The sequence below is a fragment of the Rana temporaria genome, chromosome 8 (genome assembly GCF_905171775.1).
Source record: "Rana temporaria chromosome 8, aRanTem1.1, whole genome shotgun sequence".
Lineage (NCBI taxonomy): Eukaryota > Metazoa > Chordata > Amphibia > Anura > Ranidae > Rana > Rana temporaria.
The window spans coordinates 58,965,962-58,979,124 of NC_053496.1; the positions used below are offsets into that span (position 1 = coordinate 58,965,962).

Sequence of the window (13,163 nt, forward strand, 5' to 3'; positions counted from 1 at the left end):
GGGGGAGGGGGTTTCTGCACAAGTCTTAGGCTCCATGCACACTAGCGTTTTTTTATAAGCTCAAAGAAATGCTTGATGAAAAATGCTGATAATAGCGGTTTTGTGCCAGCTTGTAATAGCATTTTAGTAGCTTTTAGGAGCGTTAGTGTTTTATTCACATTTTTACAAAAAATGAAAAAACTGCTTGACGAAAACTGTTAGGAGCCTTTTAGTAGCACTTATAAGCATTGATCATGGGCGGGCGGAAGCACTGCTGGTCCAGGTGGACGTCATATGACATTCTCCCAGTCTCACGTCCTAGGGGGTGTGCAGTACCGCAATATGTTACTGACCAATCACTGTATTGGGCCTGCCCTTGTACCATGTGATCGCTGTGACCAATCACAGCGATCACATAATAGTTGTACACAATGAATTGCTTTCATTCATAGCCATTCATTGTGTACTATTGTGATTATCTCTGTGATTGGTTACATTGTTCACGTGATACAGACAGGGCCAAGCACAGTGCATCTGTGATAGCTGTGGCCAATCAATCACTATGAATGAATGCATGCCATTCATAAAAAAGATTGCATATAACAGTGATCATCTATGTTGCAAGCAATCATAGTGTGAAAAAAATAATCCAGAGTAGTACAATCAGTGCCACTATTTTCACCATGGTAACATTGCACTGCCTGATCACAGTATGTAAAAAATAAAATTGCATAAAAATGTTAAGTCAGTATCCCTTATCACTGCCACCTCAGTCATATAATGTCGCTGTACTGCTCTGGTAACAAAAGGCAAAAAAAAGAAAAATGTAAAGAAAAAATTGCATTTAATGTCTTCATTTAAAAAAGTGATAAAAAAAAATTACAACTTAAAAAAACTCACCATGCCTCTTACTAAATACTTTGGACTGTCTACTTTACAAAAAGGGGTCATTTGGGGGATATTTGTACTGTCCTGACATTTTAGGGCCTCAAGAAATCAGATAGGCCGTCAGTACATCAGAGTGATCAATTTTCAAATATATATATATATATATATATATATATATATATATATATATATATATATATATATATATATATATATATATATATATATATATATATATATATATATATATATATATATATATATATATATATATACCATAGTTTGCAGACTATAACTTTCCTACAGACTAAATACTATACATTAATTTGGGTTATTTTTACCAAAGAAACGTAGCATAATACATTTGGCCTAAAGTTATGAAGAAAGATTAATTTATTTGCAAAATTTTATAACAGAAATTGCCCTTTTTTCATTTATTTAGCAAAAAAATAAAAACCCTGTGGTGATTAAATACTGCCCCAAAAAAAAGCTCTATCTGTCTCAAAATAAGATAAAAATGTAATTTGGGTACAGTGCATGACTGAGTATTTGTCATTCAAAGTGTTAGAGCGCTGAAAGCGTCCGGTATTAAAGTGGTTAAATAAAAAGTCGCTCTGATGAAGCCAATGGGGCCATTCTTTTGAAAATGCATTCAAGGGTCTTTATTAAATTGAAAAAAGGGCCACAGTCTATCTTCCTTTTTATTTGCAGTATGCTTTGATGATGTTTTGGTTGTCCTTAAACTATGATCCTGATATAGATGGGCAGCCGTATATAATAGTTCTCACTGTCTCTACTTTTCTGTCTTCAGGCTGGTGGTTTGTTAGCACAGCAGAAGAACAAGGCTGGGTCCCTGCCACCTATCTAGACTGCCAGAGTGGGTCTAAAGACGATTCTGAAATCCACACATCTAAATCTGGTGATGGTAAGTGTATTCTGTTCTGTATCATTTTCAGTGGCGGCTGGTACTCCAAATTTTTGTTGGGGGGGGGGGGGGGTGTGCAAACAAACTTATAAAATAAAATAAAATCAATTGCAGCCACTGTGCCCATCAAGCACAGCCACTGTGCCCATCAAAACGCAGCCACTGTGCCCATCAATTGCCGCCAGTGTGCCCCATCATTGCCAAGAGGTTGGATACCTGAATAGGGGGGTGGCAGCCGCAACCATAGATAGAGGGGTGACAGGAGAGAGGGGGTGGAGCTCCTGCGCCCTTTATGGATGCACCACTACTAATAATTTTAGCATTTGATTGTGGTTGCCTTTCCCATGTTCAAGTCAATCTTTATTCCTTGTAGAAAATTTCCAGCAGAGTAGATTTGAGCGTTCACTCATTTATAGTCATTCACCGATAGATAAACACTACATGATGTTTACGTATAGCTACAAACCTGCTATGAACCAAGGTAATGCTCTTTAATGTCATGCCAGTTTAAACTGTGTTTAATCTCTGCCCCTCCAAGCTTTAATATATGAGAGTTACATTTTCTTCTGAAGTAATTTATCATAAACAGTACTAAACAGTTTACAGCTGAACATGACAATGCACACTACTGTGTTACTGAATGACTCAAGTATTCTGAGCCTCTCTCTCTTCCTTTATTTTTATTTTTAGATAACTTTTTTCATACTGATGCTTTTAAGGAAATGTGGTGTGCATCATTTGTAGAACATCTCAATATATTATTTTCATGGTATAAAAGTGCTTAGAGCAATACCATTTACATTGTATTGACATATTTACAGCATTAGTTTAAAGAAAAATTGCAGCCTGTCTTCATTTGTATTCTTACTTGGCAGACTGTAGGTCTTGTTTCAGTGACCCAGCAGAACACTGAGATATTGTCTGGACAATGTCAGTTTTGCTCATCTCTTTAGTAATATTTCTAAAAGGCCATACATGCATGCTGTTGTGATAATTAAACTGAGATGTGTATGAATATGAACAAAATGAAATCTCAAATTGCCTCTTTGTTTAAAGAGAAATATATCCAAACATTTTTTGGGCTGTACTTTTCTTTTTGGTCACAGGAATAAAATTACTAATGTTCTACTGTGACTCAGAGTCAGCTGATAGCAAGCTATTGCCCACTATAAGCCAACAGAGCAAAGCCACACGAAGTTTGGAAAGGATCCCGACAATATTGTCTGGATCGTCCCTGATGCCCGATTGACAGCTGGTTCCACCTTTCAGAACTCCAGTGAGGACTGGAGTAGAGCGGGCTTCAGTGGGTGACAGTCGCTGGTCTCTACTGCGAGCACTCTGTGCGCTGACTGGTAAGTGGTCAGCTGATAATTCAACTCTTAGTCTTAGAGCCAGCATGGGACAGATGCAGTGTCACATGGATGCTGCAGCATGGAGGTGACGGTTTTTTTTACTAACCCCAAACTTTTTCCTTGATAATGTTAAAGATAGTAAAGCTACACATGGCATGAGATAACAGCAACCCAAAGTTTTGGCTGGACTGAATGACAATCACATGCCTGTGAGAGACCCCTGACCCCCACCATCTGGGAGAGCAGTTGATCAGGCGAATTGGTAAAGGCATCATAAATGAATATGCAATGCCAGCGGAGTCTGTCCTCCCCTGTTTATTCACAAGAACAGTAACAGGCAAATGTATTTCTCTGTGAGAGTTTGAGGAAACAAGAGTGCCTGTGAACGGGCGGATAAATCTAGATCCGCTTTAGGTCATTTTGCTCCTTTGACCCCTCAGTACTTCAGAAATGTTTTGTGAACTCTTTGTAGGTTTAGAGTTTAAAACGTTAGAGCGATCTAGTGCAAAAATGTAAATGTTAAAGAGTTAATTAAAAAAAAAAAAAAAGTTTTTGTGTTTACGCCAAAAGCTCTATAGTAGAGACTAGGGATAGGCTATCTGTTTGAGTTGAACATGTCTGTTTTCCCGAACAGCGAACAATTTGGGGTGTTCATGGCAAATTCGAAAAGCCGCAAAACACGCTTTAAAAGTCTATGGGAGAAATCAAAAGTGCTAATTTTAAAGGTTTATATGCAAGTTATTGTCACAAATGTTTTTTTTTAAAATGTCTTTTTTCAGGAGCCGTGATTTTAATAATGCTTAAAGTGAAACAATAAAAGTGAAATATTCCTTTAAATTCCATACCTGGGTGGTGTCAATAGTATGCCTGTAAAGTAGCGCATGTTTCCCGTGCTTAGAAAAGTCCCTGCACAAAATGACATTTCTAAAGGAAAAAAAGTAATTGAAAATTGATCACGGCTATAATGAATTGCCGGGTCCCAACAAAATTGCTAATTTTAAAGGCTTATATGCAAGTTATTGCCATACAAAGTGTTTGGGGACCCGGGTCCTGCCCCAGGGGACATGTATCAAAGAAAAAAAAAGTTTTAAAAACGGCCATTTTTTAGGGAGCAGTGATTTTAATAATGCTTAAAGTGAAACAATAAAAGTGAAATCCTGCCTGCACGGAAGGCACCCGGCCGAATGACTCACAAGCTGTTTGATAGTTCCTTTATAACCGAGGGCGAGGCCACCCGTGACGTGGACGGGTGACCTTGCCATTGGTTATTCGGCTGGGTGCCTTCTGTGCAGGGAATATTGTACATCATTCCTCACTGGACTGGAGAGCATCGCTGGAGAATGGATCACCGCGGGTGCCAGGGACAGCGGCTAAGGAGACCAGACATGTATAGCTACACAAGGGAACTGAGACCAAACAAAGTATTTATCATTAAAGTGATATTTATTTATAGTGAACACACCAATAAACATATACAGCAACCAGTGAAAAACATAAACAACTCCAGCAAACAAGAATAACTAATGAACCTAACTGGTATCTATATACAATATAAGGGACAAGGTAACAGGGATGCAAGGAGGGGAAACATGACTGGGAACAAGAGCATGGAACAAGGCAGAACGGGACAGGTTGGATCAGGACAAGGGAAGGTTCAGGAATGTTATCAGGCACAATCTGGTAGCAAGGAGGCGATCAGACAGGATAGGGACACCCTGGAAGGGAGGAGCAGGCTTAAATATCCACCTGGCAGCTGGAGCCAGGTGTGGCTGATCAGAACCTGCTGGCTTCTGGGAGACACCTGCTGGTGGACGCTGGAACTGCAGCCATTTGCAAAGTGAACCGCAGTGCCACCAGCAGATGAACTCAACCCTGACAGATTCCCCCCCTTAAGGAGCGTTCTCCGGACGCTCCACAAGGCCCTAACACTGTGGTCTGCAAGCCGACCGAGTACCCCACTGCCAAAATCTGAAGGCTTGGTGAGAACCCCACCTCCGGGGTCCCAAAACTGGCTGGGTTTTCTTCTGGTCAGACCCTCTGAGATGTACAGTATTTGGTAGTCCCTCAAGACAGCAGGTACCCCAATGTTGGGATTCCACAGGTTATCTGCAGACTTAGCCCTGGGGTTATGTGACAGTGCCGGAACCCAGACACAGAAGTGTCTCATCGTAACTCTGTAGCTTGCCTGGTTTACAGGACATGCTCTGCACTTCAAGAACCACCTAGGTCTCTCTGAGGCACTGGTTACCCGACCCGAGTCCCCTAGTACACCCGGAGCTATAGCAATTGCATCCAGATCATGTCAAGGCACAGATCGTACTCTGCCATTCCTCGGGAGCTTACCACCATCAGGGCCATGAAGGCAGATGCGGCTACCAGTTACCATGGGCATGTCCGAACCACCAAGCTTTGGCACTATAGGAGCAACACACTGCCAGGGGGACTCAATCAAGGCAACTGTCAAATGAATCTCAGGCCCAGCAGATGATCCATTAGCAGGTGGACACTCAACCTTTGCATAACAATCCAACTGAACAGCTGGCATAGAGTCAATAGAACCTGCAGGGGTGGTAAGGAGAAGACATCTAAGATCAATGGTAGACTTGTCATCGGACAGCAGACCCTCAGAGGCAGGCAGGTTGTTGGGCACAGGATGTCCAGAGGCAGGCTGGGAAGCAGGCACCGGATCAGCAGGCTGGGCAACAGGCAGAGGCACATCAGACTGGGCAGTGGCACAGGTAATGGCATAGTCCAACTAGGAAGCAGCCCTGGATACAGTTCAGTCTGGCCAGGCGGCAGCCCAGGAATTGGCACAGTCCAGAGGGGCAGCAGCCCCGGAATCAGCACAGTGCAGAGGGGGGGTAGCCCTGAAATCAGCACAGTTCAGAGGGGCGGCAGGCACCAGATCAACAGGCTGGGCAGTGGGTACATCAGACTGGGTAGCAGCCCGGGAACCAGCATAGTCCAGCAGCGGTAGCCCAAGAACCCGCCACGGCAAGCTTGGAAACAGATGGTAGCATGGAGAAGGAATGAACCCCATCAGCAGTCGGCATCAGCATGGAGTCGTCATGGACATCATCAGCAGATGGCAACAGCATAGAGGAGTCATGGACATCATCAGCAGACGGCAAGAGCATGAAGGAGTCGTGGACATCATCAGCAGGCGGCAACAGCATGGAGGAGACATGGACATCAGCAGCAGACAGCAACGTGCAAGAGGACTGGATCGCATCAGCAGTCTGCATGGAGGAGGACTGGATCGCATCAGCAGTCTGCATGGAGGAGGACTGGAACGCATCTGCAGTCTGCATGGAGGAGGACTGGAACGCATCTGCAGTCTGCATGGAGGAGGACTGGAACGCATCAGCAGTCTGCATGGAGGAGGACTGGATCGCATCAGCAGTCTGCATGGAGGAGGACTGGAACGCATCTGCAGTCTGCATGGAGGAGGACTGGATCGCATCAGCAGTCTGCATGGAGGAGGACTGGAACGCATCTGCAGTCTGCATGGAGGAGGACTGGAACGCATCAGCAGTCTGCATGGAGGAGGACTGGATCACATCCGGCACTGGATCGGCAGGCAACATGGATAGTGGCACAATTATAAGAGCAGGAGACAATTTTTGTTTCATTTTCTTTGGCTTAGATATTGGAGTCCTGTATGTAGTTGCCTTGTGCTGACCAGACTGTACTGCTGATGGTAAGGTACTAACAGTACTTGGAAGAATATTAGAAATACAGAAAGAGGCCTGATATGTTGCTATGGGTAATAGCACTGCAGGGGGAGCTTTCGATGGATTGCATACATGGGAAGTGTGCTTACTGGTGGCAGGGTACTTATGTGACTCATCTAGCACTGGGGATATGATCTCTGACCAAGCTTGTAATAGAGGTTGAACTAAAGTCAGTTTGTCTCTTCCTTGCTCACATTGCTCAATTAAACAGTGCATAGCAGCAATACAATCCAACAGCACCTGTTGTGAATAGGCTGAATACTGCTGGAAAAATGAACCTGCACAATGGTGCATAGTAAATGGGGGAGTGAAAACATCATGGCCCTGACAGGTAAACTGAAATAGTAGCTCAGAACAGACCTGAATCAAGGGCAGCCAAGGCATGTCCAGTCAGAATGTTTCCCAACAGCTCCTCCTCAGTTAGATTCTGCCAAAGTGAAGGACACAAATCTTTATCCCCTACTGCAAGCTGCACACTGTAAATTACCTTTACTCTAAGAATTCTGACAAAGGCAAAAAACTCAAGTAACTGGCTCTCAGTTCCCAAGTGTTACAGATCTGGCCGTTAGGGGGCATCACTATTATGTCAGGGTCAGTGGCTAAGGAGACCAGACACGTATAGCTACACAAGGGAACTGAGACCAAACAAAGTATTTATCATTAAAGTGATATTTGTTTACAGTGAACACACACCAATAAACATACACATCAACCAGTGAAAAACATAAACCAATCCAGTAAACAAGAACAAGAATAACTAATGAACCTAACTGCTATCTATATACAATATCTACAACATAAAGGACAAGGTAACAGGTATGCAAGGAGGGGAAACACGACTGGGAACAAGAGCATGGAACAAGGCAGAAGGGTGCAGGAGGGATCAGGAAAAGTGAAGGTTCATGGACGTTATCAGGCACAATCTGGTAGCAAGGAGGCGATCATATAGGATAGTAACGCCCTGGGGGAAGGGAGGAGCAGGCTTAAATATCCACCTGGCAGCTGAAGCCAGGTGTGGCTGATCAGAACCTGCTGGCTTCTGGGAGACACCTGCTGGTGGACACTGGAACTGCAGCTATCTGCAAAGTGAACCCCAGTGCCACCAGCAGGTGAACTCAACCCTGACAGGGAGAATGGATTACAACGCTGGACAGACTGGATTACATCGCTGGAATGTTTTTTTTATTTATTTATTTTTAATAAAGGACTCGTCCCAAGCCGTCTTCTGTCATTTTTAACATTTTCACACTTTTTCTGTGTGAAATGGTAGGATCTGAGGGTCCCCTTTGTTAAAGGGAGCTTCCAGATTCTGGTAATCCCCCCGCCCACAGACCCCCACAACCACCGGGCAAAGGGTTGTGGGGATGAGGCCATTGTCCCCATCTACATGGGGACATCCTCCCCATGTTGAGGGCATGTGGCCTGGTACGGTACGGTGCGCTCTCTCGTCCCCCCTCTTTTTTTGCGGCCTGCCGGGTTGTGTGCTCGGATAAGGGTCTGGTATGGATTTTTGGGGGGAACCCCATGCCATTTAAAAAAAAAAAAATACGGTACAGGGTTCCACTTAATATCCATACCAGACCTGAAGGGCCTCATATGGAATTTGGGGGGGACTCCTAACGCTTTTTCATTTTGGTTCGGGGTTCCCCTTAATATTCATAGCAGACAGAAAGGGCCTGGTAATGGACTAAGGTGGAAGCCATGCTGTTTTTTTTTCAATTACTTTTATCTATATTGCCGAGACCCGACAATTCATTACAGCCGTGATTAGTTTTAAATGACTTTTTTTCCTTTAGAAATGTATTTTTGCTGCAGGGACTTTTCTAAGCACAGGAAACATGCACTACTTTACAGGCATACTATAGACACCACCCAGGTGCGAAATTTAAGGAATGATTCACTTTTTTTTTTTTTTCAAATAACTTTTTTTTATTATTGAATAGAAAAAAAAACAGGTTGCATACAGTAGAATGATTCACTTTTATTGTTTTATTGTTTCACTTTAAGCATTGTTAAAATCTCTGCTCCCAAAAAAAAAGCCATTTAAAAAAAAAAATTGCATTGATACATGTCCCCTGGGGCAGGACCCAAGTCCCCAAACACTTTTTATGTCAATAACTTGCATATTAGCCTTCAAAATTAGCACTTTTGATTTTTCATGTTCGTGTCCCATAGACTTTAACGGTGTTCGCGTGTTCAAACTAATTTTTTGCCTGTTCGCATGTTCTGCTGTGAACCGAACAGGGGGTGTTCAGCTCATCCCTAGTAGAGACCAGTATGATGTGAGATTGACCCATCTATCTTAAACTCAGCCCAAAATAAAAATGTTATTAAATATTGAAGGAGTCTGATGGTCTTAGTCACCTATCGGCTATTATGATGTCATGGAGACTCCAGCAGTAAAATATCCCCATCATATTTTCTCGTTTTCTTTCTGTACACCTTGACGTTTCATTCCTTCTGTTCTCCAACTGTTTGACTCTCCATTATGAAAAATAAATTCAAATGCAACAGCGAAGGCAAGACCCCCTTGCCTGCAGAGGGGTATGCCGATTTGCAAACCTCAATTAGAGAGGTCTCACAAAAAAAGGACCAAAAATGTATTTAGGGTCAGTGGATATGTGCTTCTGTTCACATCAAGTAGGTTTTGCATTCCCATACAAGACCATGGGAATTCAAAACCTCCTTGAGGCTGGATTCACACCTATGCATTTTTAGTTTTTTTTTTTAGCATTTTGCAGATTTGCACTACAGAGCGTGTTCTATAGGACAGTGGTCATCAACCCTGTCCTGCAGGGCCCACTAACAGGTCAGGTTTTATGTATTACCTTGGGGAGATGCAGTCTAGAATACTGCAGTCACTGAGGAGCAAATGATATCAGCTGTGATGTATTTCAGTTATCTTGCAAACCTGGCCTGTTAGTGGGCCCTGCAGGACAGGGTTGAAGACCACTGCTATAGGAGACCATGGTAAATGGACTGTAGTGCAAATCTGCAAAATGCAAAAAGCACTAAAACTGCATAGGTGTGATTCCAGCCTGAAGGAGGTCAGCTGCAGGTTAGATTCACCTGTCAGTTAATTGTGAATGATCTCAGAAGCTTTTTAAGCTGGTGTTATTGATACAAGCCCAAAGCTTGACAAAACAGACTCATTTGTTTGTCCAGTATCTGAAATAATAGTTTTAAGTGGACTGCTCTTTTATATTCCTGTAGTGCAAGGAAGAGGGTAGGAGCCAGCTGTAACTAAAGTATATGGTGGAGTCCAGTAATTCATTTGGGTTCCACCACCCCCACCTCACACATGTGCACTCAGTATTTGTTGATATTACAGATGTGAAGGGGAAGAAAATTATGCTCACGTTAGTGCATGACATAACTGTTTTGAATCAGAAAACAAACGTATCATTAGTTTAATTAAAGCATTGGGAGGAAAGGAAGTAAGAAATGTTGCTTTGGCCAAAGGCTTTGTTTATGAAGATAGAAAAACAAAGGAAATGCCCCCTGGGACTTTATAGGCATAGAAACCAGAAAGATGCATAAAGAAGTAAAATAAAAAGTACAAACTATACATGAATGGTAATCATATATGGATAATATACAGCTGAATTCTATGACACACGGTTAATCTCACAGTAAGAGACCATAACCGCAAAGGAATATCCAAACATACATTTAATTTCTTCTTCAGTAATTTGTGTCTCCCTTGATGACAGGACATACATCTTAATGCTGTGCTGCAAGGCCGTCTTCAGACAAATAATCCTTGTGAGCGCCTGCACAGCTACAGCAGTGTTATTCTTATCTTCTATATCTTTTTCATCTTGCCTGTCTTCACTTATTGTGGAGACTATTTTTTGGACTTAAACTCTGCTACACCAATTTGGAGAGCTCTAACCTCATGATCCACATTGTGTTTTTGGATGTCAATGGTAGCTACCATATGTCACAGGCTTTTCTGACCACCCCTGAAGGAGTTAAATGTAAATTCCGAAACATGTTGGGATTTTCCTTTGCGGTTATGACCTCTGTGAGATTAACTGTTATTTTTTTTTATTTACATTTTTATAACTTTTAACTTTTTTTTAGTGGAGAGGCGGAGAGAGTTGTTATTGTTTAGGGTGGAGAGGCGGAGAGAGTTGTTATTGTTTAGGGTGGAGAGGCGGAGAGAGTTGTTATTGTTTAGGGTGGAGAGGCGAGGAGTGGGTAATTTAGGGTGGGGAGGAGGTTATTGTTTAGGGTGGGGAGGGGTGTTATTGTTTAGGGTGGGGAGGGGTGTTATTGTTTAGGGTGGAGAGGTGGCGAGGGGTTATTGTTTAGGGTGGAGAGGTGGGGAGGGGTTATTGTTTAGGGTGGAGAGGTGGGGAGGGGTTTTATTGTTTAGGGTGGAGAGGTGGAAAGGGGGATATTGTTTAGGGTCTAGAGGTGGGGAGGGGGTTATTGTTTAGGGTGGAGTGGTGAGTTGTTGATTAGGGTGGAGAGGGGGTTATTGTTTAGGGTGAGGAGGGGGGTTATTGTTTTGGGTGGAGAGGTGGGTTATTGTTTAGGATGGGAAGGGTGTTATTGTTTAGGGTGGAGAGGGACATTATTGTTTAGTGTAGGGAGGCGGTTATTGTTTTAGGCGGAGAGGGAAGGGGGGGTTATTGTTTGGGGTGGAGGGGCGGGGAGGGGGTTATTGTTTTGGGCAGAGAGGGGGGGAAGGGGGATATTTGGGAACCCACACTGCCAATCACTGCACTACAGCACCCAGAAAACCTGCCTTCCGCCTGCAATTAGTTCTGCACTAGTAAAGCCTGGCTAAGTGCAGGACACATTACTCACCAGACAGGCAGATCTATCACCCTGCAGCCACCCCCATAGGAGCCAGAAGAGGAGAAGCACATCGTCAGAGGGCACCAAAAAAGGAGCTAAGGAGGAAGGGGTGAAGCCAACACGGGAGAAGGCAGAGTCGGCGTGGGAGGGGGCGGGTCAGCTACAGGCAAGGGAAAGCCCCACTGACAGATGAAATATCATTGGTTGTTAAGGACGCGGCGGCCCCGCTCCTTAACTAATGACTGCCTGCATTCTTTTGTATACATTTCATCTGTCAGCAAGGGAATCAGGCTGACAGATGACAGAGCCGAACCTGAAGGTTTCGGTTTTAGGTATCGGCGCTTTTGCACGAGTACTGATACCAGTTTCGGTATTGGTGCAACCCTAGCTAACGGCAACTCTTATTGGAGACAAGTGAGATGGGTATTTTCCTTCTTGAAATCCATTTATTTAACTATTTTGTGGTGCAGTAAAAATACAACAATTTCTTTTTGGTTACTGACCACACTTTGTAGGATAGGTTTGGTCAATAGCTGCCTTTTGTTGGATTAGTCCTCCCAAATTTAATTCACTACATTATCAACCTAATTGTATTACTTTATATCATGCATGATGTGTTTTATCTCTAAACCAAGGATGGGCATACATGTAATATCATTCTTACACCATCTCAAGCCATGTATGTGCTGTTGTCAAATAATGTTTATAATGTTCTTTCCCTGTAGCCAGGATCTTTGTCCCTCTCAAACTACCTGTTCATCACCCCATACCCATGTGAAAATACAATTTCCATGTTTTAACCTGTCACTAATATTGCCATATTTACCATTTGTCATGTAATTTGCTCTTTTGTTTATTATTTGCATACTTCTATCGTGTTTTTCCTTTGTTTGTCACCTCATGTTTCCATTCATCTCCTCTGTTAGTAACTAAGAGACGCAAGGCTCATCTACGGCGATTGGACCGGCGTTGGACACTGGGAGGCATAGTCAACAGACAACAGAGCCGAGGTGAATAACTGCATCATCCATACTTATCACTAACAATATTATGAGTGTTGCTTGATCTATATAGCGATATTCTAAAGGTTTTATGGTTTGGGTGTTTTAAAATATCTAGCTTCTCTTTTATTCGTTTGCACATACAATTCCCATGCATTTTTCTGTTTCTGCCTCTTTGTGATGCATGCCTGCTTAAGTACTTTGTTATAATTATGAGACTGATCACTTACCTTTTACAGATGATTCAAAATTAATGGTTAATTTTCTCTTCTGCTGTGATGGTCTCAGCATGCCTCTGAGCTTTATCTTTCACCTCTGCTGGAAAGCTTTTTAAACTGCCATTGATCATCCATTATATACTGTGATTTGCAGCATTGATGCAGACAGCCAAGTTGCACTTGCAGCCTTTCTGTTTTTACCAAATAATGCCAAAATTATAAACTCGCTATATAGTTACTATATGTCCACTGGTTTC

General features: G+C 42.8%; 1 protein-coding gene across 7 annotated transcripts in view; it reads left to right on the forward strand.

Annotated features, from left to right (window-relative positions):
* SH3PXD2A (SH3 and PX domains 2A) overlaps positions 1-13,163 on the forward strand; it is a 424,441-nt gene that overhangs the window by 362,460 nt on the left and 48,818 nt on the right. For 5 of the 7 annotated variants that reach the window (XM_040361846.1, XM_040361845.1, XM_040361847.1 and 2 more), the window contains 2 exons: positions 1,679-1,792; positions 12,614-12,697. In XM_040361846.1, the coding sequence (XP_040217780.1) occupies positions 1,679-1,792; positions 12,614-12,697 (198 nt within the window). The remainder of the gene's footprint in view (positions 1-1,678; positions 1,793-12,613; positions 12,698-13,163) is intronic. The other 2 variants (XM_040361850.1, XM_040361852.1) reach the window with 1 other exon arrangement.